Source organism: Drosophila kikkawai, chromosome 2L (genome assembly GCF_030179895.1).
Source record: "Drosophila kikkawai strain 14028-0561.14 chromosome 2L, DkikHiC1v2, whole genome shotgun sequence".
Lineage (NCBI taxonomy): Eukaryota > Metazoa > Arthropoda > Insecta > Diptera > Drosophilidae > Drosophila > Drosophila kikkawai.
In genome coordinates, this window is record NC_091728.1 from 32511927 (window position 1) to 32539275 (window position 27349).

General features: G+C 42.6%; 2 protein-coding genes across 2 annotated transcripts in view; both read left to right on the forward strand.

Moving 5' to 3' along the window:
- The window catches only part of LOC121503245 (uncharacterized), a 32476-nt gene extending 26545 nt beyond the window's left edge, over positions 1-5931 (forward strand). The window contains exons 5-8 of the mRNA XM_070286193.1: positions 635-1209; positions 1264-3606; positions 3688-4071; positions 4147-5931. Of these exons, the coding sequence (XP_070142294.1) occupies positions 635-1209; positions 1264-3606; positions 3688-4071; positions 4147-5931 (5087 nt within the window). The remainder of the gene's footprint in view (positions 1-634; positions 1210-1263; positions 3607-3687; positions 4072-4146) is intronic.
- A 4302-nt stretch (positions 5932-10233) lies between these two features.
- LOC138928694 (uncharacterized) lies at positions 10234-14229 on the forward strand. The gene is made up of 2 exons (XM_070286196.1): positions 10234-10929; positions 14113-14229. The coding sequence occupies exons 1-2, from the start codon at positions 10234-10236 to the stop codon at positions 14227-14229; spliced, it is 813 nt and encodes a 270-aa protein (XP_070142297.1).
- The last annotated feature ends 13120 nt before the right edge of the window (positions 14230-27349 follow it).

Sequence of the window (27349 nt, forward strand, 5' to 3'; positions counted from 1 at the left end):
GTTTGTCTTCACCTACGCCTGAAAACGATCAGCTTAAATATTTGCCTATAACCAGTTTCGGACCATTTCGGGTCATAAATATCCGCAGCGGCAATTCGGCTGGCCTGCGCTGATAATTGATAGAAAACTTCGTGGCTTAATAAATATTGCATTTAATTTATAACGTTTTAAAACAAGTGCGTATTTTTTGGGTCAAAAAGAAATTGGACAATTCGACAGCTATTGAAAAAGCTCAATAGCTCAACATTTGGTGACCCCGACGTGATCTTGGCTAGTAAAAACATTAAACATTTCGGTTTAATAATTGTGCCAAGCGCGTAAACAATTTCGTTTAGTGCATTGCTTGTGGCTGTACTTTGCCGCGCCGCGCTAGGCAAACGTACATACATACATACACATATATGCACCGGTACTTTTGCGTGTACTCTTTGCTCTCGTTCTCCTGCTTGCTGTTCATTTGCCGTCGGTAACAGCTATTCGAATTCGCTTCCCGCTTATTTTGTGCAGTAACTCTGACAAAATACTTTCGCTTGTGTGCGGGCATCATTGCGGTACAAAGAAAAATCTGCAGTGCATGTCAAACTGTTGGCTGCAGTTTATATTGTGAGCTAATAAAATAAAATGTCGACCCCAGAAACTCCTCAGTTTTCGTCGCCCAATCGAGTTACGTTCTTTAAGCGTAGGGCAAACGCGATAGCTGCCCATGCTCAAAAAATTGCTTCTGGCCTTACTGCCGATAGGGTTAAGGCCGTTCCTGAGGAGGAGCTCACCCTGAAACTTGAGCTTATAAATAAAACCGAAGCTTCTTTCTCATTGGCTCATGATTCGTTGGAGGAACTCGATTATGAGGAAATTGGCAGCAAAGCGCGGGACGACTTTGAGGATTTGGTGTTCTCCATGAGATCGGTGGTGCTGCAAGAGCTGGGAAAGCGCAAATTCCAAGGAGTTCCGTGTTCAACCATGCATCCAGAGGTGGCCATGGAGGCCGCTGCGCCTGCTCCAAGAAGATCGTGCCTTCCTGAGCTTAAGTTGCCAACCTTCAGCGGCGGCTACACTGAGTATGCCGATTTTATTTCAATGTTCCTGACAATTATTGATAGGAATAGTGATCTGGCTCCAATTGAGAAGCTGCAGCACCTGAAATCATGCCTGAAAGGTCCAGCTTTAGATGCCGTTCGTTCGCTGGAGATCACTGACTCTAACTATGGAGTAGCGCTGGAATTACTTGACAATCGCTTCAATAATAAACGCCTTATTTTTCAGGCTCACATAACAGATATTTTTGGTTTGTCAAAGGTGGAAAGTGCATCAGCTGTGAAGCTGCGTGAGCTCTCCGATAAGCTCAATGCCAATCTTCGAGCGCTTCAGAGTTTGGGAACCTTGGAGGAGATCGCTGGTTGCATTCTTGTTCATACGCTGCTGCAAAAAGTTGACCCGACTACCCAGGCTAAATGGGAAGAGTCTGCCTCTCTGGACAAAATACCCACCTGCGCAGAATTTACTAAATTTCTGGAGAAGCGATGCCAGAAACTGGAGAATGTGGAGCATGCTGCTTTATCCAATGGTGGCAATTCGCAAGCTTCAAGGCCCAGGAGGTTCAGCAGTCATGGGAGAAGTTCGTTTGTCGCCACTAGCATCACAGCCTCGACCAGATTGTGCGTTATGTGCCAGGGTGCAAATCATGGCATTTATAATTGCGCTCAATTCTCCAGCCTTTCTCCTCAAGCTCGTCTGCGTGAAGCTAAACGGCTAGCCTTATGCCTAAACTGCCTCAAATCTGGACATCAATTGAGGAATTGTAGTTCGGGCTCCTGTCGAGCATGTGGATCTAAGCATCATAGCCTTCTACACTTTCCCGCACCGCCTGTAACAGCGCCCCCACAACCTGCTCCCCCTAACGTGCCATCGTCGTCAAATGCTGTTCCAAATGTATCGTCAAACTTCTCGCTCGCTTCGTCGTCATCGCAATCCGCTGCTTTAGTCGCTCAGAATCTTGATACGGATTGTGTTTTGCTTGCCACTGCAGTTATCAGTGTGCAAAATCGCTCTGGTTCGTGGGTTCCTTGCCGCGCCTTGCTCGACTCGGGATCTCAGTTGCATATCATTACTTCTCGCCTCGCACACTCGCTTCAGTTGCCGAAAGTCAAATCCACGGCCACTGTATCTGGACTTGGAGACTCTAAATTTTGCTCGGATGGTTTTTCGGTAAATATTACTCTAAAGTCTCAAGCTTCAGATTTCGTCTCCAGTATCTCGGCTTTGGTTGCGCCTGCCATCACGGACGACCAGCCTAGCTTCACCGTCAGCCCAGAGGACTCGAACATACCTTCCAACATTCGCCTGGCCGATCCACAGTTCTTCAGATCACAAAGAATTGACTTATTAATTGGAGCAAGTCTATTCTTTGAGCTGCTATGCGTTGGCCAAATTAAGTTGTCTGATGGGCTCCCGTTGTTGCAAAAAACTCGATTGGGATGGGTTGTCACTGGCGGAGGATCAGCGCCACGCCAGTCAGCGGCCTTGGCGGTCCAAGCTACTGCAGGGACGTTAGTCGGAGATGACGCTCGTCTGGAGAGCGTTGTGCGGAAGTTTTGGGAAGTTGAAAACGTTGGAGAGTCTGGATCTCAACGTACCAAAGAGGAACTCGATTGTGAAGCTCATTTCAACGCCAACTTTACTCGGCTGCCGTCAGGAGAATACTCGGTTCGCCTGCCAACCAAGCATAGTGTTGAAATCCTGGGAGATTCATATCAACAAGCTTATCGTCGTTTCGTTAACCTGGAGAACAAACTGGATCGTCATCCTCATCTCAAAGCTCAGTACTCGGCATTTATTCGTGAGTACCTCGATCTGAATCATATGTCTCTTGTGGATTTAGACTCACGGAATTTATGCAAGTTTTATTTGCCGCATCACTGCGTCATTAAAGAGGATAGCACAACTACGAAGCTGCGTGTTGTCTTTGATGGGTCTGCCAAATCATCGTCTGGATACTCATTGAATGAGTTGCTCATGGCAGGGCCCACCTTGCAGCCGAGATTGTTCAACACATTGTTGCAGTTTCGCACATTTCCTGTCGCCCTAACCGGCGATATTTGCAAAATGTATAGATGCGTTCGGATTGCTGAGCCGGATAGTTACTTGCAGTGCATTTTGTGGCGTGATTCACGGCAAGAGGAAATTCGTGTTTATAGGCTGGACACTGTCACCTATGGAACTAAACCTGCCTCGTTTCTGTCAGTTCGAGCCATGCATCAGTTGGCAGAAGATGAGAAGGCATCGTTTCCCCTTGGCGCCAAAATACTTTTGCGAGACTTCTACGTGGATGATCTCATCACAGGAGGCAACTCGACACAAGACGTCTTGGAGATCATGCGGCAGACCACTGGACTTCTCGAAAGGGGCAATTTCAAGTTGAGAAAATGGTGCTCAAACGATCCTGCTTTGCTGCAGCAAATCCCAGAGGCCGAAAGGGATTCATTCTTGAAGTTCGACGATGGCAGCGACATTACAAAAACGCTTGGACTTGCTTGGGATTCGTCGTCGGACGTTTTGCTGTTCTCCACATCGCCAATGAAAATTATTGCCAAACCAACCAAGCGCTCAGTCTTGTCTACGATCGCTTGCTTTTATGATCCTCTAGGTCTTATTTGTCCTGTAATTACTAAAGCCAAAATATTTTTACAGAAGATCTGGAGAAAGAGACTCGACTGGGACGAAAGCTTGCCTGCAGCGCTTAATTCATCGTGGCTAAGTTTGTCGGCCAATATTTGTGAGACGCAAAAGCTCCAGTTTCCTCGACTAGCACTGAACCCAAACAACGTGATCGAAGTCCACGGATTCAGTGATGCCAGTATTGACGCATACGGAGGCTGCATTTACGTCGTGTCCATGGAGGATGACCGAAGGATTGCCCATCTCCTCTGCGCTAAATCTCGTGTGGCGCCACTGAAGACTCTCACGGTCCCTAAGCTGGAGTTGTCTGCTGCCGTGCTGCTGGCTCAACTCATTCAAGAAGTACAACAAATGGGGCTATTCTCGTGCTCCTACTACTGCTGGTCGGATTCTGCAGTTGTTTTGTCCTGGATTAGAGATGAGTCGTCACGTTTTCAAATATTTACTGCTAACCGAATCTCTTTAATTCAGTCTATTACAATTGGAATGGAATGGCGCTACGTCCCTACGAGCTGCAATCCAGCAGATATCCTGTCAAGAGGTGCTCTTCCCAGTGAACTGGTAGCTTCTAACCTATGGGCTCATGGACCTGACTATCTTCAAAAGGAAAAATCTCAATGGCCAGAGTCCTGCCTTGCAGTGAAGACTCTTCCTGACCTTAAAAAGATTGCTTTGGTTGGCATCTCGGCAGCTGCTGATGTATCCTTGTACTGCAAATTCTTCAACTCGTGGGAAAAATTAAAGCATGTCTTCGGCTACATCTACAAGTTTCGCCATCGTATCAGGCAACCAGGTCTCACTTCGGAACATGTTCGCTGTGGCACCCAAATGCTCATTCGCTCCATTCAGAGGGTTCATCTTAATGACGAGTATCATTGCCTGCTTCGAGGACGGCCAATAAAGGCCTCCAGCTCCATCGCATCGCTCTCGCCCATTATCGACGAACTTGGGCTTTTACGTGTTGGCGGTCGACTGAAAAACTCTGCTCTGGACTATGAGGCACGCCATCCACTGATATTACCTCGTCAGCATCCTGTAACCCGCGCAATAATCCTGCATTTTCATCGGCGCAACCTACACTCTGGACCTCGCTCCCTGCTCTCTTCAATCCGGCAGCAGTTTTGGCCAATTGGTGGCCGCAAGACGGTTGGGAGTGCTGTGAGCAAATGCATAATTTGTTTTCGGGCCAAGCCACATGTTGCTGGCCACATTATGGCGGATCTTCCGGAGGACCGCGTCAGCGCATCTTACGCCTTCCAGGTGACTGGACTGGATTTTTGTGGCCCTTTCTATCACAAGTCGGAAGTTCGGAATAAGGCACCCATCAAGTGCTACGTCTGCATTTTTATCTGCTTTTCCACAAAGGCTGTTCACCTCGAGCTGGTCCAGGATCTCTCCACTTCAGCGTTTCTTAGCGCATTGAGGCGCTTTATATTGATTCGTGGCAAGCCTGCCCGCATATGGTCGGACAATGCGACTAATTTTGTAGGCGCTAAGAACGAGTTGGCTGATCTAAAGCGATTGTTCCTGAATGCCAGCCACCAAACCGCAATAGATGAATTCTGCTTGACTGACAGTATCGAATGGCGATTTATTCCTCCTCGCTCACCCCACTTTGGAGGTCTATGGGAGGCGGCTGTGAAGACTGCGAAGTACCACTTCTACCGATCTGTTGGACCTGCGATACTGCCCGCTGATGACCTGCGCACTCTCGTTTGCCACATCGCGGCAATCATTAATTCTCGTCCTTTAGTCTCACTTTCAGAACACCCTGGCGATCTTGATGTGTTGACACCGGCGCACTTCTTGGGTACTGCTCCTCTGGCCTTGTTTCCTGAGCCTGACTACACTAATTTGAACCTCAATCGGTTGGATCGCTGGCAGAAAATTTCGTTTTACCAGCAACTGTTCTGGTCCCGCTGGAAACAGGAGTACCTGACGCTCCTTCAGCAGCGCTCCAAGTGGCGCACACAGAAGACGGATGTTCAACTCGGTGATGTCGTTCTGGTTAAGGACGAAAACCTGCCCTCCCTCAAGTGGCCACTAGCTCGAGTGGTCAACCTCGTCGCTGGATCCGACAATGTGGCTCGAGTCGCTGTGCTGAAGACCGCCACTGGCCTCATCAATCGCGCAGTTGCTAAGCTGTGTGTGCTGCCGAAGCAGGATGAAGTTGAAAGCCCTTGTCTTCCAACGGGGGGAGAATGTCTGGTTATGCAGCCCGCACCTGGTGACCCAGCGGCTAAACAACAACAATAAATTTGCTCTGCGTAGCAAAGCTTTACCTCTCCTCCTGCCTTCTGCATAACATAAACTTTATCACTCTCTCGCTCTATTTGCATAGCTGCCCTTGGCCGTCCGCTAACTGCAGCAGAAATTCTTTTCTCAGTTCGTCTTCGTTTGTCTTCACCTACGCCTGAAAACGATCAGCTTAAATATTTGCCTATAACCAGTTTCGGACCATTTCGAGTCATAAATATCCGCAGCGGCAATTCGGCTGGCCTGCGCTGATAATTGATAGAAAACTTCGTGGCTTAATAAATATTGCATTTAATTTATAACGTTTTAAAACAAGTGCGTATTTTTTGGGTCAAAAAGAAATTGGACAATTCGACAGCGATTGAAAAAGCTCAATAGCTCAACACATGGTTTTAATCAGAATCGTTCCTACTGAGATCCCTATTTGATTGTATATTGCCAGGTGTTGAATTTATGTGTAGGTTGAGGTAATTGTAAGTTCTCCAATTGACTTTTAATATATGTAAAGTACAGTCAGGGTTATCGATGGTTGTCAACGTGCCTGCCAGCAGATATGGAGGTGATATTTTTAGAGGTACATCTCTATAGTAAATCACTAGCATCGGAGAAGTAAAACGGGGAAGAAACGGTACGAAAAGCAAGTTGGAGTCAAATCGTCAAGTTGTCACCATAGTCGTCGAGGGATCAAGTTCGAGCATAACAATCGTCGGAAAAGGCGTCAATCAAGTCGTCAATTAGCAGCAGTCGTCAGAAGGAGCCAAAAGTCGCCGTCGCCGTTGATATCATCACCCTAATTCATTGTACATCTTTCTATCATCCAGCAATTATTAATTATAAACCGGCTTTAATGCCTTACATTTGGGGGCTCGTCCCGGCCTAAAGCCTTAAGTCTGGTCAAATCAGTTGGATACAGAACTTATTGCGACCCGTGCTGAAATTCGAAGCGTCAGTACATCGTCAGGAAAGAACGAGTACATGAGCATTGAGCGACGAAGAGCGAGAGACACAGGAGGGAGCACGCGCCATAACACGATCTCAAACGCGCCACGAAAGGGAAGGTGGAAAAGGAGAAAAACAGCAGAAAAAAGGAAACCAATCGGAAATACAAAGTAAGCAAGAAATAAATAACGAGAGTCTTCAACAAATAATCCAGCTACTAACGCTGAAAATTCAAGCGTTTTAACAATTTTAAACAAAATGCCGAAGCCTATAGCCTGAGTGAACAACAAAAGTATGTACAAGCGAGTGGAAAGATAAAAAAGTTGGCAAAGCAGTTTTTAGATTTGGAAGTAGCTAATACGTTTGCTCAGCTAAAAAACGTGTTAATGGGAGAATTTAAGCGATAAATGAGAAGTGCTGATTTACATGCCCAATTGGGAGTGCGGAAGAAAAAGAAAGATAAGAGTTTCCAAGAGTATATTTTGATAATGAAAAATATAGCTGCACAAATATAGCTGTGTCTATTGTCTGGAACTCAATTTTCAAGAAGCTGATCGACGTGAAGCTTGAAAAATGTTATACAGTTTTGCGAGGGCTAGGAAACATACAAAAAAAGCTGCTGGGTACATTTACTGGCACAGTCAACGTGGATGGATCTGAGGTGGAACAAAAATTTGTTGTAATTCTAGAAAAAAAAAACATCGAAGAGGACGCCCTACTTGGTTTCGACTTCACATCCAAATTTCGAGTAACGTTGAACGAGGAAGGATTTACGTTCACCAAGGTGTCAGGAAACAGTAAGGACGTCAAATTTCGCAAGTCGAGTAGTCATTGTGAAGAAGGAGGTCTAACAGAATTTGTATTAACTTTCGCCAACTGAACAGAATGGTACCCTTGATGGACGAGGTACTAGAAAAGCTTGAATATGCGAAGGTGTTCATTGTCGTGGATCTCGAGAACAGTTTCCTACATGTACCGATCGAAGAGTCTAGTCGTCGCTTTACTGCTTTTATCACCAAAGAGGGTCTGTATGAGTTTTGCGAAGCACCGTTTGGATTTTGCAACTCGTTCACCGTTTTCAACCATTCTGTCAATGCCATTTTTCAAGATTTGATCAAAGAAGATATCATGGAGATCTACGTCCACGATATAATCATATTTGCTCAAACAAACGGAGAGTGCATAAACAAGTTGAAGAAAGTCCTGCAAGAGGCGACTAAGTATGGTTTGCGTATTAAGTGGAAGAAATGCTAATTTAAAAAAAAAAAAGGATCAGCTTTTTGGGTCACACAGTGGAGAACGGCAAAATCTGGCCAGGAAAGGAAAAAACACAGGATGTCCAATAGTTCCTAGGACAGACAGGATTCTTCCGGAAGTTTGATCGAGGGTTCGCAGTAATAACTCGACCGCTTACAAATTTATTAAAGAAAGACGCCGAGTTTATTTTTGAAGCCGAACAGATAATCGCAATGAACCAGATAAAGGATATCCTGTCGAACGAACCAGTCCTGCAGCTATATAGCAGAGAAGCACCAACAGAACTACACACGGATGCGTTCATGAACGGGATTCGTGGCATATTAATGCAGAGATTCGAAGGCGAACTTTATCCAGTTTCCATATTGGAGCAAGAAAACCTCAACAGCTGACTCAAAGCGCCACAGTTATATTCTGGAAGTAAAAGCTGCCTACTTAGCCGTCAAAAAGTTCCGCCATTACCTGTTGGGAATCAAGTTCAACTTGCTGACCGATTATGCATTAAGAAGAAGAATATACCCAGAGAAGTAGCTAAATGGATTTTGTATCTCGAAGATTTTACATTCCAAGTTGAGCATCGACCAGGAGATAAAATGAAAGACGTCAACAGCTTAAGTCGCTATCCATCAGATGTATTCATAGTAACATTAGAGATATCAGTTCAGATAAAAGTAGCGCACCAGAAAGATAAGTATATCGCAGTAATTCTCGAAATTCTTAGAACCCAGCGCTAAAAGGATTTCCAGCTAAAGGGAGGAATACTATTCAAAGTGGTGGATGGAAACGATGTCATGGTCGTACCTAAATCAATGGAAAATGAATTAATAAAGAAAGCATATGATGTTTGTCACTTTGCCCTGCAGAAAACTGTGCATTCCTTGCAGCAACAATTTTGGATTCCGCATATGGAGAAAAAAAGTAGGCCAAGTCATCAGCAACTGCGTGAAATGTATTCTGATAAACAATAAAACCTGAAAGAAAGAAGGTCAGCTGTATTGTATTGACAAGGGAGATAAACAACTGCACACTCTTCATTTAGATCACCTCGGACCAATGGACGCAATGTCAAAGCCGTATCGATTTATCTTTGCAGCCGTGGATGCATTTACCAAGTTGGTTTGGTTATTCCCAAAAAAAGAGCACGGGAAGCGATGAAGTTGTGAAAAAGTTGCAGGAAAGGTATGCAGTTTTTGGCCAGTACGTATCATAAGCGATAGAGGTGTCGCCTTTACTTCCAATTAATTTCAAGAACACGTGACGAAAAATGGAATTAAACATTTGTGGACTACAACAGGAGTTGCAAGAGGAAATTGACAATTTGAGCGTGTAAACAGATTATGCATCTGCAATAATGGCTAAACTGTCCGCTGAAGATCCATCCAAGTGGTATACGTTTGTAGCGCAAGTTTAAGCAGCTATGAACACGCATGTCCTCTGCTCCACAAAGAAAACAGGAGTTTGGGGCAAGGTGACCAAAGTCAGGAAAACGGCGGAGGGCGAGCTCTTAATCGAGCTGAAAAAGTCCTCTGGAGCTTCCCTTACCGCTCTGAAGGAGCAGATTGGGAGTGTGATAGGCGGAAGTTTGCCGATCCGCACTGTGTCGCCGCAGACCATATTCCTAATCCGGGACCTGGACGAGCTGGTAACCAGGGAGGAGCTTACGGCAGAGCTCGCCTCACAGGCTAATCTCCCACCTGGCTCCGTTACACTAAAGATCATCCGCTCTCTCGCAAGTGGAGGCCAAGTGGCAACTTTCTCCGTCTCACAGACAATGGCTGGTTCCATAAATAATCTTGGGACGGTGAAAGTCGGCTGGACGAGGTGTCGCATCAAGATGGTACTATCCCGTCCCAGATGCTTCCGCTGCATGGAGCCAGGGCACATAGCGGCCAGATGCACAAGCACCTCCGACAGGAGGGCAGCCGCCACTGCCGTTCGGTCCGTGAACGCGGTGCCGATGTTGCCGCTATTAGTGAGCCGTACAGGGTAGGCCCTGGCCCATACTGGGCGGTGGACAGCCCTGGCAAAGCTGCCCTGTGAGCATGCGGCTTCACACCTAAGCAAATGGCTGACGTTCGCTCAGAGAGAGGCTTCGTGCGTGCCAAGATGGCAGGCTGGTGGATGTATAGTGTCTACCTGGCACCGAGCATGTCACTCGCGGAATTTGGGGACGCCGTGGATCGGCTAGCCACAGACGCGAGAGGCCACACTCCGTCACTTATAGCCGGTGACTTTAACGCGTGGGCGGTGGAGTGGGGCAGCTCCCTCACCAATGCCAGAGGCAGGACACTGCTCGAGGACTTCTCCACACTCGACGTCACCCTCCTCAACACTGGGGCGCAGCCCACCTTTAGCAGAGCCGGGGCGAGTTCGGTGGTCGACCTCACGTTTGTGAGCTGCTCCAGGGCTAGTCAGTGCACCTGGGTCCTGAGTGACGCCTACACGGAGAGCGATCACGCAGCGGTCCTCACCGCGCTGAACACTCGGCGAGCGCAACCAACACCGCTGCCTCCCCCTCCCTCCCCAGCACGAAGGGGTTACAAGACCGACACTATGGACATCCAATCCTTCGCGGAACACATGCAGAGATTGGAAGCAAACGGCTGTGCAGAGCAGATGGCGGAGTCTGCTATAAACCAGCTGCAAGTCGCATGCGATAACTGCATGACTGCCAAGCGCGTCCACCCTCGTCACAGGGACTCGGTGTACTGGTGGAATCATGGTATTGCCGCGGCCAGAACGGAGTGCATCAAGGCGAGCATTGGCCTTCCACGTCAGCTTGCTGTCAAGTACAATGTCGAGGTATTTGATTTGTGTTTTCGGGGTCAGCCTGGTTTTGTTAATTTTCGGGGGGATACATTGCTGCACCTTGTATCTCTTGGTGAAGAGAATAAGGTCCGTCTTATCCGCATTGATATTGAGTCCTACCTTCTCCGCCCACTCACATATCTCCCTGAGTGTTTTTTCCATGATCGAGCTGAGGGTCGATGGACAGACTCCCGTGATAATTATGCTTATGTCATCCGCATAAGCTGTTATCTTTGGTGCTTTCCTCTCGAATCTCTTGATTAGGTCGTCTACCACCAGATTCCATACGAGGGGCGACAGAACCCCACCTTGCGGCGTGCCTCTGTGCGCTCCTCTCACCATGGAAGCGGTGCCCCAATATGATTGTACCCTCCGGCAACTTAGAAGATTTTTTATCCACAAGTTGATAGCGGGGGACGAGTTGGTCGCTTCTAGGCGATTCATTATTGAGTCCGTTCTAACGTTATTGAATGCCCCGGATATGTCCACGAACACATATTCCTTATTGTTTAGGGCTCTCTCAATGGTGGCTACCAATGAATGTAGTGCCGTCTCCACTGATTTCCCCTTCGTGTAGGCGTGCTGGTTGGTCGACAGTTGTCTCCCTACATCGTTCCTGATGTATAGGTCCAGCAGCTTTTCCAGCGTTTTAAGTAGGAATGCGGTCAGGCTTATCGGTCTGCACTTTCTTGCTTTGGGCAGGATGACAATCCGAGAGGTCCTCCATTGGATAGGGGTATAGCCCGTGCTTAAACAAGCTGTATATATTGCGTAGAGCCATGGGGTGATCACTTCCTTGGTCGCCAGCAGCATGGCTGGGAATATTCCATCTAGTCCTGGGGCTTTTATCCTCGCAAGGGAGTCTATAGCCCAGTAGATTCTACTAGAGGATATTAGATCTTTTGGGAGATGCTCTTCTCCAGTTGCTAGGTCCTGGTGCTTATTTGCATCGGGTACCTCAGTGCATCCTGGGAAATGCGCATGTATTAGTGCTGTTAGGGCCTCTTCGCTGCCCTCAGTCCACTGTCCGTCGTCGCGTTTGAGCTGACTCTGTATAGTTGGCTGCTTCGATAGCAGCTTCCGGAGTCTAGCCGTTTTCGGTGCAGTCTCTATATTGGAGCAGAAGTTTCTCCATGAGTTTTTCTCAAAAATTCGCATTCGACCTTTATCAAGTGCAGACATGCCTACGGACAACCGCTACGCGGGGTTCATTCTTGTAGTGTTTTTCATGGTAAAAAAGTAAATTCGGAACCCTAAACTACGTACTGTCAGTTAGGCCAAGCCCTACAGTGCGTATGACATACGGTCACTAGTGCGTGAGACGTGTTTTTGAGCTGCAAAGTTCATTTATATGGTGCCACGTGTAACAAGCTCAAAATAATGAGCGGCGATCAAAAGAATGAGCGTAGAACCTCTGTAAACCAAAGAAACGGGGCTCTACTGACCGCCGACGGCACGAGAGCGCGCTCTTGCTCTCCCGCCCTACTCATTCCAGCTCCTACAGCTTGGTGCTCCCAATGCCAAACCCCACTACCACCGGCTTCGATGGAAGACGTGCCTACAACAAGCAGGGCTGCAATTTCTGCAAACGCAGCAGAAGCAAAAACAACTAAACCAAGGACCAATATTGCAAAATCGGTGCCAACGGCCGCAGCGCCAAGTTCTTTGGTAACAAAAACCGTGAGCTCCGATAAGCAACAAGCGGTTCCGGCCATACAGACTGGCATGGATCGCTACATCCATATTAAGCGTAAGCTCAGCCCACATAACACGGTTGGTAACAAACCTAAGATCAACCGTGTCACCAAAAGTTACGACCCAACCAACTCCAACAAATTTTCCCCGCTAGCAGCTGATGAGAATAACCCAGCAGAGCCGGAGCAGGAGATTCAAAAACAGTCAAAACCCCCACCTATATATATAAGGGAGAAAAGTTCAAACGCCCTGGTCAACAAAATTGTTGCGGTGGTCGGGGATGGAAATTTTCATGTTGTTCCGATTATTAAAGGGAACATTTGCGAAACCAAAGTTCAAACCAAAAGAGAAGAACACTTTCGAGCTGTGTCTAATTACCTGCAGGAAGCAAAAAAGAGCTTTTACACCTACCAACTAAAAAGCAGCAAGAGACTGCAAGTAGTGCTGAATGGAATTGAACCAGAAGTCGCCCCCTCTGAGATACTAGAATCCCTGAAAGGCAAGGGTTTCTTTGCCACGAATGTTAGCAACATTATCAACAAAAGCCAAAAGCCGCAACCACTCTTCAAAGTCGAACTGGAGCCAGAAAGTAAAACCCTGAAGAAGAATGATGTTCACCCGATCTACAAGTTCTGGAGCCAGAAAGTAAAACCCTGAAGATGAAGAAAGTTCACCCGATCTACAAGTTGCAGTTCCTATTGCATCGAAGAATCACCGTGGAAGAACCACACAAACGCAACGGTCCTGTGCAATGCACAAATTGCCAGGAGTATGGACATACAAGGACATACTGCACCCTTCGGTCAGTCTGCGTAGTCTGTGGAGACTTCCACAACTCCGCACACTGCCCTGCGAACAAAGAAGACCCCAACACGAAAAAATGTGGAAACTGTGGAGGAAACCATACAGCTAACTACAGAGGCTGTGTAGTCTACAAGGAGCTGAAGAGTCGCATGCGAAGAGCGACAGCTACACGCCAACAAAATACACAAAATGTGTATTATAATTCAAAAACTACTCCAGATGTATTTTTTGCCAAAGCAGCCAGATCTTCTTTTGGTCCGCTAAATGCCCCCACGGGCATCTCCTACGCCGAAGCTCTACGGACAGGCATGCAAAATCCATTCCCCTCAAACTCAGTAAATGCTCAGCAGGCCCCAGGGCAGCCACAAAACAACCTGGAATCCATGATGGTGACCATGCAAGAAAGTATGATGGAACTCATGTCATTTATGAAAACGACCATGCAAACGCTTGTCCAGAATCAGAATATGGTGATACAGCTGCTTGTAGCACAACAGTTAAAATAATCAATGTCCAATCTACGTATATCCACGTGGAATGCCAACGGCGTCTCACGGCATAAACTTGAACTAACACAATTTCTAAACGAAAACCACATCGACGCCATGCTACTGGTTGAAACGCACCTCAAAAGTAGATACAACATTCATATAAGAGGTTATACCTTCCACCGCACAGATCATCCAGATGGTAAAGCCCACGGCGGGACCGGCATCCTTATCAAAGAATGCATCAAACACCACTTCCACCAAAGGTTTGCAACAAATTACTTGCAAGCTACGTTCATTACAGTGAAGTCAGGTAACGGCAACCTTTGCATTGCTGCTGTCTACTGCCCACCTCGCTTTACAATCTCTGAAGGCCAATTCATGGACTTTTACAACTCTCTTGGAGATCGTTTCATAGCTGCAGGAGATTACAACGCCAAGCACACGCATTGGGGATCCCGCCTCGTGACCCCCAAGGGAAGACAACTGTATAACGCTCTCATCAATGTGAGAAATAAACTGGACTACGTTTCCCCTGGTAGCCCCACCTATTGGCCAGCAGACCCCAGAAAGATACCAGATCTAATTGACTTTGCGGTGACAAAAAACATCACAAAAAACAAACGCCAAGGCCCTTCCGGACCTTTCTTCATATCACTCGCCGCTGTTGATAACCCTCCTTCAAAGACCAGAAACTACGGATCGCTCTCACAGGTTGACGTCGCACAGAACAAATTGGATGAAATACAAAAAGTATATGAGTTCCCACATAGAGCTAGCCCCCCAGCTCAATACTGAAGCCGACATCGACTCCACCACCTCCGCTCTGAAAGAGGTACTTGTGACTGCAGCCAGGATCTTAACACCACAACAGAAGGATGTGCAAAAAATCAAATTCAAAACGAACCAGCAGATTAAATAGCTTATCCAAGAAAAGAGGCGTCTGCGACGGGCGTGGCAAAACAATAGATCGCCATGCCCAAAGCAATGTCTAAATGAAGCCACACGCAAACTACGCCGGGGCCTGAAGCAAGATGCCGAAAATGCACAATTAAGATATATTGAGAAACTCTCGACAACCAGCACAAAGCATCCCTTATGGAGAGCTCACCCAAACTTTAGCTCTCCGACTGAAACCATTACCCCGATTAGAAAATCATCTGGTTGTTGGGCCCCCAGCGACAAAGACAGAGTCGAAACTTTTGCCTCACATCTCCAGGGCGTTTTCCAGCCGAACCCTGCTGCACATCCATTTGAACTACCGCAAAACCAAACTGAAACGGAATCTACTCCAACATCATTTCGTCCGAACGAGATCACGAAGGTCATCAGGAAACTGAAGCCGAAAAGGGCTCCCGGCGATGACTTAATAACTAAAAAAAATTACCCAACTAAATGGAAAAAATCTATAATTATAATGATACCGAAGCCCGGAAAAGACCACACGATTCCGTCATCTTACCGACCAATGAGTCTACTATCATGCTTGTCGAAGTTATTTGAAAAATGCCTACTAAAGCGCATAATTCCTTATCTGGGAGCTCACAACATCATCCCAGCTCATCAATTTGGCTTCAGAGAAAAGCATGGAACTATAAAGCAAGTTAACAGAATAACATCAGAAATTCGCACAGCCTTCGAACATCGAGAATATTGCAGCGCAATATTTCTAGACGTTTCTCAAGCATTCGACCGCGTCTGGCTCAATCATGCACAAAATTTAAACACTCTTGCCGGCATACAAGTTAACACAATTGTTTACAAAATATAAAATACAGTTGTAAGATCGGAGCTTAGAAGTCTTAGGGCAAGCTTTAGAGATAAGAACATCATTGGTAGTCGATAGAGCTTTTAATATTAGAAACCTTGCTGTACTTAGATCAGACGATTTTTGGATATTATACGCGTCGGTCATCACCACGCTCATCTACGACACAAGTCACGTGTAAATTATATAATAAGCCAAACCCGCTAGACAGCGGTCCAAATAAATAATTATAATATAATAAATAATACTAAGAAATTATAAACCAAAAACTTTTAACTGGCGCCCAAATGGATTTTCGATAATTAAATAAATATAAATAAAAGCTAACTACAACAAGAAAGGAAGCTAACTTCGGCACACCGAAGTTTGTATACCCTTGCAGATTGGTTTTGATATTTATATTATAAATTATAATGCTGAAAACACACACAAAACAGAGTTTCATTTCATTTTACCTATACTTATTATGTTTACAGTTTGTTCACACATGAACATGTAAATAGATAAGATGCATCTGTTAAGCATTAAATAAATCTCTGCCACAGCGCACTGTACTTGTCTATCTGTAAGTAAACCCGCCACTTGAGATTATGTAACAAGTAACCCGAAATATGACCTCCTGTGAGCGGTCTGGGTTTGTTCAAGATATGCGCTATCGGGTTGCCTGTGTGCACACTTATCTCACTTAAAATACTTCCCACGATCGGGAACTGTCCGATGCGTGGGTCTAGAACTAATATCTAAATGTACATTCTCATGTTAGCTATATAAGCTAGGGTTTGAATGGAATAAAATCAGTTTCTTACAAAAACTCAACGACATGAAGACTTCTCACTTATTTGGGGTTTTCATTTTGGTCAATCGAGCCTTCGAAGAAATTTACTTCGATAACTCTGCAGTTTCCCCCTCTATGGTAAGGGACTCAGAGAAAGGCCAGCTCCTTTAAGCGAAGCAAAGTAACACTTGTAGCTAAAAGGTAGCAAAATAATTAACTCTTGTTTCCCCCCACCCGTGGTAAGGAACAGAGTATAAAAAAAAAAAGCAAAAGGATAAAATAAAGAGTCCTTATTGTTTAAAAAGCAAAATTTTCCAATAAAATATATTGGTAAAAAAAAAAAATTTTGTGGTCGAGGAATCGAAAAAATTTAAAAACACAAATTTATTGTGGGCGTTTTTTCGAGGCCAAAACATCGAAAAGTCGCGGTAGTGAAAAAAAAAAAAAGATCTATCGTGACAAATTAAAAAAAAAAAAAAAAACCCTATCGTGACAAAAATAAAAAATACCGACTCCTCCAAATGAAGTGAAGTGCAAAGTCGAAAATTAAATATACAAACACCTCCAAAAAGTGCCAAAGGAAAAATTAAAAAACAAAGACACCCTCAAAAAAAAAAAACAACAACACAAAAATCAAAAACAACAAGCCGAAACCAGACGTATAGAAGGAAGGAAGACCACAGCAGAAACAACAACATCTACAACGACAGCAGCAGCAACAACAACAGCAGCGGTTACAAATAAATCTACAACAACAGCGGCAGCGACGACAGCAGCGACAACCGAGGACAAGGCAGCTAAGTCTAAAATTTTTTTTTTTAATAATATATACACAGATACATATAAGTATATATATAAGAAGTTAGGAGAAACCCTGTTAAAAAAAAAAAAAATATAATAATAATTAGAGATATTTTTCTTGTCCGCAAAAAAAAAAACACACAATGTTGTCCGCTGAGTCCATAGCTTTAATTAAAAGGCAAGTAGAGATAACAGAAAGGAGTAGACAATTGTTGAAATTACCCAGCTTTAGTCTAGAATCAATACGAGAGTATGAAAACCTAAAAGCTGAATGCGTTAAAAATCACTCGTCACTGCTGCGGATTGGAGTAGTCGATCACGACTACTTCAAACACAAGCATTTTGACGAGATGATGTCAGGTTTCAAGGCAATAAAAGGAAAAATTGAGGAAGTGTTCAAAAAGGCAGAAGAGGAGGCAGAGAAAAAAACAGAACAAAAAAAGTTAGAACTCGCACTAGAGCAACTAGAGAGTTATTTACAAGATACTCTTCTTGCAATTCAGGAGGATAAAGTAAAAACGTTTGACATTAGGATCAAAAAAATTAATTTTTATTGGGATAGACTGATTAATTTAAAAGAAGTCACCCATGTTGATGTCACCGATAGGGCATATGATTCGAGATTCGACGAAATCGAATTCGACATCGCATTATTAATAAGCGATATGAAAAAAAAAACTGAGGAAGTTGTGCCATTAAAGGTAGATGTGGCAAATCTCAAAATTGATGATTTGCCAACATTACCAAAAATACAGGTCCCAACGTTTTTTGGAGATTCAAAAGATTGGGACCTATTTTATGAACTCTTCACTGAGCTCATTCATTTAAGGGAGGATTTAAGTCCGACCTTAAAATTTAATTACCTCAAGATCTCGGTAAAAGGAGAAGCCAGAAACGTGGTTTCTCATTTATTACTGGGGTCTGGGGAAAATTATGAAGCCGCTTGGGAATTATTGACCAAGCGGTATGAAAATAAACGGAAAATATTTTCCGAACAGCTTAATCGCCTCCTTGAGCTTGAGAATGTGAATCTCGACTCAACAAGGCAATTAAGGATGTTTATTGACTCTATAAATGAGTCAATTCACATGATAAAATTAAAGGCACAAGTTTCCGATGAGGTTGATTTAATCTTTGCACAAATAATTTTAAAGAAATTTAATAAAGAGGCTCTGCAGCTTTATGAGAGCCATACAAAGAAACCAAAGGAAATTCAATTATTATCCGATGTAGTTGAATTCTTAGAGCAGCGATTAAGTTCGATAAGCTCTGTTCAGGATGAAAATCCTGTTAAAATAAATAATGTTAGGAAAAAAATTTTCACTAGCAATTGTCCCATTTGCAAAGGTTTGGGACACACAGTGGCACAGTGCCAAACATTTCGAGCATTAAATCCATCAGAAAGGATGGAAAAAATTAAAAATGCAAAATTATGCTTTAAGTGTTTTAATCACGGACATCATATAAAATGTCAAAGCAATATAACGTGTTCGGTGTGCAGGGGATATCACCATAGCATGCTGCATCTATCACGATACCAAAAGACAGAAAATGTCAATACACTAAGGACATCGGATCAAGCCTTATTAGCTACGGCTAGGGTTCAAATAATGAACTCAAAAGGAAATTACGAAAATTTTAGAGCTTTGATTGACACAGGGTCACAAAGAACAACTATTTCAGAAGAATCTGCGCAGATTCTAAAATTAAACAAAATTAAATCTCAAACAGAGATAAGTGGAGTATCTTCCACTGGAAAGTGCATCTCCAAGCACAAAGTAGTAATTTCCATTAAAAATTCTCCGAAAAATTTAACAACTGAAGCAATAATACTCCCAAAGCTAATGAAGGATCTTCCAGTCAATGTATTTAAAGTTGACAAAGAAAAATGGAAGAAGTGTAAGTTAGCTGACCCCGAATTCGATAAACCAGGTCATATTGACCTAATAATTGGAGCAGACTTATATACTCACATTATTCAGAATGGAATTAAAAGAAAAGACGGGCTCCTTGGACAAAAAACTCGTTTCGGGTGGATTGTTTCTGGATGTAAAAAATCCAAAACAAAACAAAACAACAAAATAATTGTTGCAACAACAATCGAGCTAAAAAATTTAGATCGATATTGGGAGGTGGAAGAGAAAGACAGGAATGATATCGAGTCTGAAAGCAAATTAATTAGAGGTACCATAAAAAATTCAGATGGACGATGCATTGTGTCAATTCCATTTAAGGAGAATGTCACCTTAGGAGATTCAAAAAAACAAGCTATAACGCAATTTATGAATTTGGAGAAAAAGTTAAAAAGAAATCTAAAACTTAAGGTTGACTACGCTAAGTTCATGAAAGAATACATGGATTTAGGACAGATGGTTGAAGTGCAGGATGAAGGTAAATATTTTCTACCGCACAAGGCTGTGATAAGAGACTCCAGCCTGACAACCAAATTAAGAGTAGTTTTTGATGCTTCAGCAAAAACTACAAACAAAAAAGATATTTTTGACATTATTGTTAAGTGGAGAAAGTGGAAATTTGTGGTGTCGGCGGACATTGAAAAAATGTATCGTCAGATAAAAATAAGTGATGATGATCAAAAATATCAAAATATATTATGGAGAAATTCTCCAGAAAAAATTAAAAATTATCAGTTGACAACAGTCACTTACGGTACTGCATCCGCTACCAGAGTCTTGGTAGATATTGCAGAAAAATGTGGAAACCAGAAAATCAGTGCAATAATTAGGAATGATTTCTATATGGATGACCTAATGACTGGAGCTGATTCGGTAGAAGCCAATAAATTAATAAAACTGGGTTCACAAGAATTGGAGAAAGTGGGATTCAATTTGAGGAAATGGATTTCCAACGATTTCAAAATATTAACCACTGTAGAAGACACAGGGGATAAGCTGGAGAAGGATAGGATTAATTGGCATTTTATCCCCCCGGCAGGACCTCACTTCGGAGGTATTTGGGAAGCTGGGGCGAAATCAACTAAATACCATTTAAAGCGAATAAAATCCGTTGAGGATAGAGAGGTTGACCCCCAGCCAAAAAGGCAAACTAGAGCCGCGTCAAGAATGTCCAAGCTAGGGTTTATAATGGCAATGCTTATATTTATATTGAGTTGTCAATTGTCTAACGCATTGCCAAATAAAGAAAAACCAAAATACTCAATAGAAAGTATAAATAAAACCTCGGCAATATACTTAGATCCAATGGGCGACGTTGAAATCGTGGCCTCGTCTTGGAACTTGGTAATCTACTATAATATGGACGTTTATTTCGAAATGTTGAGAAAGGGTAAACAGTTAATACCAAAAATGAGAGTTGTTTGCGAAAAGCTTTAAGGGTTTGAAGATCAGTGTCTCTTAGTTCTAGATAACACAGAAAGACAGATCTCAGACTTAGAAGAGAATAACAAACTCTTTATGTCTCAAAGTAAGCCTAGGAATAGGAGAGCTCCTTTTGGCTTTATGGGATCTCTTTATCACATACTATTTGGAATAATGGATGAGGATGATAGAGAAGCAATGGAGAATAATATGAGAAATTTAATAAGCAATCAGCAGAGTCTTAACGAATTAGGCAAGAAGCAAACGTCAATTGTCGATTCTACAGTTAATATATTAAAAAGTACGACAGATGACATCAATGCAAGCTTTAAGGGCATGAATAAGAGAATCGACAATATGACTGCTGTGCTAAAGGAATCGTATTATGTGTACAAGGAATCAATTAATTTCTTCATGATCTCCAAGCAATTAACCAATATAATAGATGATTGCGAGAAAATACAATCCGGAATCATAGGCCTATTAATTGACATCAATCATGGTAGACTTAATACTAACATGCTAAAACCCAGTCAGTTAAAACTAGAAATTTCCAGAATAAAAGACTTACTGTCAGAAAATTTAGTTTTGCCAGGAAAAAGAACAGGTACTGAGTTAAAGGAAATTTATACGTTGCTAACAGCTAGAGGACTTTTCGTGGATAGGAAGTTGATTATTAATGCAAAAATACCTTTGTTTGGTAGGCATGCTTCCGTGCTTTATAGAATCGTTCCTGTGCCTCTTAAAATTGACGAACGCATGATAATAGTACATCTCGAGTCTCAATATTTAGTCTACAATTTTGAACTAGATGCTTATCATCTAATGGCAGAATCCACACTTAATAAGTGCCAAAGATGGCAATCAAATAAAAGGGTTTGTGATGGAAGTTGGCCTTGGAGAAGTGCCAACGATAATAGTTGTGAGATTACTCCTCTTAAACCAAACAGGGCTTCAAATTGTAGGTATAAATCAATTATTGAGAATAAGTCATACTGGTTTGAGTTAGATAGACGAAGTAGTTGGCTCTTTAAGGTTCAGACCAACACCAAAGCTAGAGTGCAATGCGGAAGTTCCAAATTAGAGATAGTAGATTTGCCTGAACAGGGAATTTTCACTATAAGATCAGATTGCACTGCCCGAACAGATAATGATATCCTAGTAGCTCACCACACGATTCAGTCAGAAGATCAAGGGACAATATCCTTGGCATATATAGGTGAAGTTAATGAAATACCTAATGTAATATTTGACCAGTCAGGTACGACTATGATAAATCATACAGTAGAAATTAAGAATCTGTTAAATGAAATAAATGATTTAAAAACGCATAAGTTAAAATTACATGAGTTAGATTTTCATCACATTACTGGCCATACATCTTTAATATTGGCTATTATTATTATAATAATATTGATTGTATATTTTGCGAGGAAAATAAAAATACGAAGGCAATTGCAAGCCATAGCTATCCCCAGTAATATACTAAATGTTTAAGATAAAGAAAAATTGTTAAGTCTAAGCAAAATTAAGAAAAATAATTCAAAATAAAAATGGAAATAAATAAAATTGTACATGTATTAAGCCATTATACGGAGGCCTTTGCAAAATGTTAGTTGCAAAATTAATTATATCGAATGAAACAAATAAAATACAGTCCACTTATCTTTTTATTGCAACTAATTTAAATGTACCCCGAATCTTGCTGGCCCTTGGCAGAATGTTCACACATGAACATGTAAATAGATAAGATGCATCTGTTAAGCATTAAATAAATCTCTGCCACAGCGCACTGTACTTGTCTATCTGTAAGTAAACCCGCCACTTGAGATTATGTAACAAGTAACCCGAAATATGACCTCCTGTGAGCGGTCTGGGTTTGTTCAAGATATGCGCTATCGGGTTGCCTGTGTGCACCCTTATCTCACTTAAAATACTTCCCACGATCGGGAACTGTCCGATGCGTGGGTCTAGAACTAATATCTAAATGTACATTCTCATGTTAGCTATATAAGCTAGGGTTTGAATGGAATAAAATCAGTTTCTTACAAAAACTCAACACATGAAGACTTCTCAATTATTTGGGGTTTTCACAGTTTGACAGTTACAGTTTTACATTCCCAGTTTTACATATTGTATACATTTACCGATCGCTTCTATGGCAGCTATATGATATAGTTGTCCGATTTAGTTATAATTTTTTTCCTATTCATTTTCCGATCGTTCCTATGGCAGCTATAAGATATAGTCGTCCGATTTTCATAAAATTTTTACAGAAATTCTGGAATATTATAAAATGGCAATATCTCAAAAATGATGCAAAAATATTGAAAAACAGCCAAGTTATAATTTTGTTCCAAAAATTTATCGAACATTTGTTTGGCAGCTATATGATATAGTCGTCCGATCCGGCCCGTTCCGACATATTTAGCAGTGAGAGTATATAAAAGACTATATGCAAAGTTTCATTCAGATAGCTTTAAAACTGAGGGACTAGTTTGCGTAGAAACGGACAGACGGACGGACGGACAGACGGACATGGCTAGATCGACTCGGCTGTTGATGCTGATCAAGAATATATATACTTTACAGGGTCGGAAAGGTCTCCATCACTGCGTTGCAAACTTCTGACTAAAAATATAATACCCTGCAAGGGTATAAAAATTAGCAGCAAGCCGAGCATCTGAAGACAACAACAACATCATCGAGCCTACGATAATTAAATAATTAAAATAAAAGCTTAAAATAAAAACTAGCAGCAAAACGAGCATCTGGAGAAAACAACAGCAAGATTGGCCACTCTTTACATAATTTACATAAAATAATATATTAAATCATAACTTTATAGTTTTACGTTAATTTAGGTTAATTCATTGTAAGTATAACGCTTATTGAACGAAACGAAAATAACTGTTCCTTAAAATTTATTTGTGCAAAGACAAAATCACATGAATAACGGTGATAACCCTATAGACGACTTCGTGTCAGGTTTAAATAAGTGGTCAGCGCTCCAGCTGAGTAGGTTAAACAGTGTCGAAGAAATTAATAACTCGGTAGAAATAATTTCGTGGTTAACAACAAACCAAGCTAGCAAAATGGCATTGAGCGAAGGTCAGTTAAAAGCGATAGTGGAGAGTGCTGTTGCCGGCGCGCTCACAGTGCAAAAGCAATCGTTTGAACAGTTACACAGTTACATGAGATTAGATAAAGAATAGAAAAATTAACAGTTGACACCCCAGAAGTGGAAACTTACAAAGATGCTGAGATTGAAGAAGGTGTTGTTTGTAAAGAACCTTTGGACATAACTTTTTGGAATTTCAAAGCAATGATCAGTCGTCTTGACTTCACTTATGCCGACAAGAGGCCGATCTACCTGATCGAACAGGAGCTATCAACATTACGACAGGGCGACATGACTCTTACCGAATTCTATGATGAGGTCGAAAAAAAACTGACCTTACTTACTAATAAGCAGAGCTTGCAAAAAACTGTCGACCGTTTCTAGGTGTCTGCATATATATGTCTCTCTCTCACTCTTTACGAAAAGACTCAGAGAGCACCCGTTCATGAGTTCTTGGAATCAGCTCGCGCGCGTTCAGAGCGAACTCGTTTTTTTCTATTCTGTTTTGTTTTGGTTGTCCCATGAACCGTGGTCAGTGAACAAAAGTCTTTTGCGTATGTATTGGAATACATTCACACGCATAGGCAAGCAAATCCTTAAACGTTTAGTTGCGATTTAAAAACAAAATTGTCTAAAACTTTTCTATTCTTTTTAATAGCATTTTGTTATATGGACACTTGTTCACAAAAATAAATAAATAAAAAAAAAAAACAAACAAAGGTGAAGACCGTTCGCGCTGAGCTGTTCGGTCCCTTGGTCTTTTGCTGGCTCTCTGTGTGCGAACGTTTCTCGTCCCGCTCTTTACGCACGGCTCATTGAAAGGCCGAAGCAAAAAGAGCTCAACGAAAAGCGTTCAACAAAAAACCGAAATGAAGACAGCAAAACTCCCTTGCTCTGAACGAGAGCGAGAGAGTATGATCTTTTTCGGTTTTACTCGCAACGAGAGCACAGGAAAAACCCCGTCAACAGTTATTTGCAAGCTCTGCTAATAAGACAATAATGACCTTCGATAGTGCCTTGGCGATGTCACTAAATTAAAAATACAGGGTGGACGCGTTACGTGTGTTTATAACCGGAGCAAAAAAATCTTTGAGCGATATTCTTTTTGCAAAAAGCCCGAAAGATCTACCAACAGCTCTCGCTCTAGCACAGGAGCTTGAATCCAATCACGAGCGTTACCAATTCGCCCTTAATTATTCTAGAAGTTTGGGAGACGGAGGTCAGAAAACCAATCAAAGATATGGATAGGGATGGGAATTCAATCATGCCCGTACAGAATAAGAACCCCTATTTTAGCAGGCGTCAGGTACCTACTTACGGCCACCAGGCTCAGGCACATGTTGGTTATACAGAGGCACCAAAAAGACCAAATAGTGGCAGTGCAAGATTTACAGGGCCGAAACAGCAGAGAATTAACCACTTAGCTCATGACATGGGTCAAGGTGAGGAAGATACCGGTGAATATCAACAGGAGGCAGAAGCGGAGGTTGAGAATTTTGAAGACGAACTAATGGGTTACGATCATGTTCATTTTTTAGCCACAGGTCCCTGCTACCATACATAGAGAGAAAGATAGCAGGGAGAACTATAAAACTTTTGATTGACACCGGGACTTCCACAACTCCGCACACTGCCCTGCGAACAAAGAAGACCCCAACACGAAAAAATGTGGAAACTGTGGAGGAAACCATACAGCTAACTACAGAGGCTGTGTAGTCTACAAGGAGCTGAAGAGTCGTATGCGAAGAGCGTCAGCTACACGCCAACAAAATACACAAAATGTGTATTATAATTCAAAAACTACTCCAGATGTATTTTTTGCCAAAGCAGCCAGATCTTCTTTTGGTCCGCTAAATGCCCCCACGGGCATCTCCTACGCCGAAGCTCTACGGACAGGCATGCAAAATCCACTCCCCTCAAACTCAGTAAATGCTCAGCAGGCCCCAGGGCAGCCACAAAACAACCTGGAATCCATGATGGTGACCATGCAACAAAGTATGATGGAACTCATGTCATTTATGAAAACGACCATGCAAACGCTTGTCCAGAATCAGAATATGGTGATACAGATGCTTGTAGCACAACAGTTAAAATAATCAATGTCCAATCTACGTATATCCACGTGGAATGCCAACGGCGTCTCACGGCATAAACTTGAACTAACACAATTTCTAAACGAAAGCCACATCGACGCCATGCTACTGGTTGAAACGCACCTCACAAGTAGATACAACTTTCATATAAGAGGTTATACCTTCCACCGCACAGATCATCCAGATGGTAAAGCCCACGGCGAGACCGACATCCTTATCAGAGAATGCATCAAACACCACTTCCACCAAAGGTTTGCAACAAATTACTTGAAGCAAGATGCCGAAAATGCACAATTAAGATATATTGAGAAACTCTCGACAACCAGCACAAAGCATCCCTTATGGAGAGCTCATCCAAACTTTAGCTCTCCGACTGAAACCATTACCCCGATTAGAAAATCATCTGGTTGTTGGGCCCGCAGCGACAAAGACAGAGTCGAAACTTTTGCCTCACATCTCCAGGGCGTTTTCCAGCCGAACCCTGCTGCACATCCATTTGAACTACCGCAAAACCAAACTGAAACGGAATCTACTCCAACATCATTTCGTCCGAACGAGGTCACGAAGGTCATCAGGGAACTGAAGCCGAAAAGGGCTCCCGGCGATGACTTATGTAATAACTAAAAAAAATTATAACAGAACTTCCGAATTGTGCTATTGAGGTCATCTGCAAAATCTTCAATGGGATCATAAGTCTCGGCCATTACCCAACTAAATGGAAAAAATCTATAATTATAATGATACCGAAGCCCGGAAAAGACCACACGATTCCGTCATCTTACCGACCAATGAGTCTACTATCATGCTTGTCGAAGTTATTTGAAAAATGCCTACTAAAGCGCATAATTCCTTATCTGGGAGCTCACATCATCCCAGCTCATCAATTTGGCTTCAGAGAAAAGCATGGAACTATAAAGCAAGTTAACAGAATAACATCAGAAATTCGCACAGCCTTCGAACATCGAGAATATTGCAGCGCAATATTTCTAGACGTTTCTCAAGCATTCGACCGCGTCTGGCTCAATCATGCACAAAATTTAAACACTCTTGCCGGCATACAAGTTAACACAATTGTTTACAAAATATAAAATACAGTTGTAAGATCGGAGCTTAGAAGTCTTAGGGCAAGCTTTAGAGATAAGAACATCATTGGTAGTCGATAGAGCTTTTAATATTAGAAACCTTGCTGTACTTAGATCAGACGATTTTTGGATATTATACGCGTCGGTCATCACCACGCTCATGTACGACACAAGTCACGTGTAAATTATATAATAAGCCAAACCCGCTAGACAGCGGTCCAAATAAATAATTATAATATAATAAATAATACTAAGAAATTATAAACCAAAAACTCTTAACTGGCGCCCAAATGGATTTTCGAGCCTACGATAATTAAATAAATATAAATAAAAGCTAACTACAACAAGAAAGGAAGCTAACTTCGGCACACCGAAGTTTGTATACCCTTGCAGATTGGTTTTGATATTTATATTATAAATTATAATGCTGAAAACACACACAAAACAGAGTT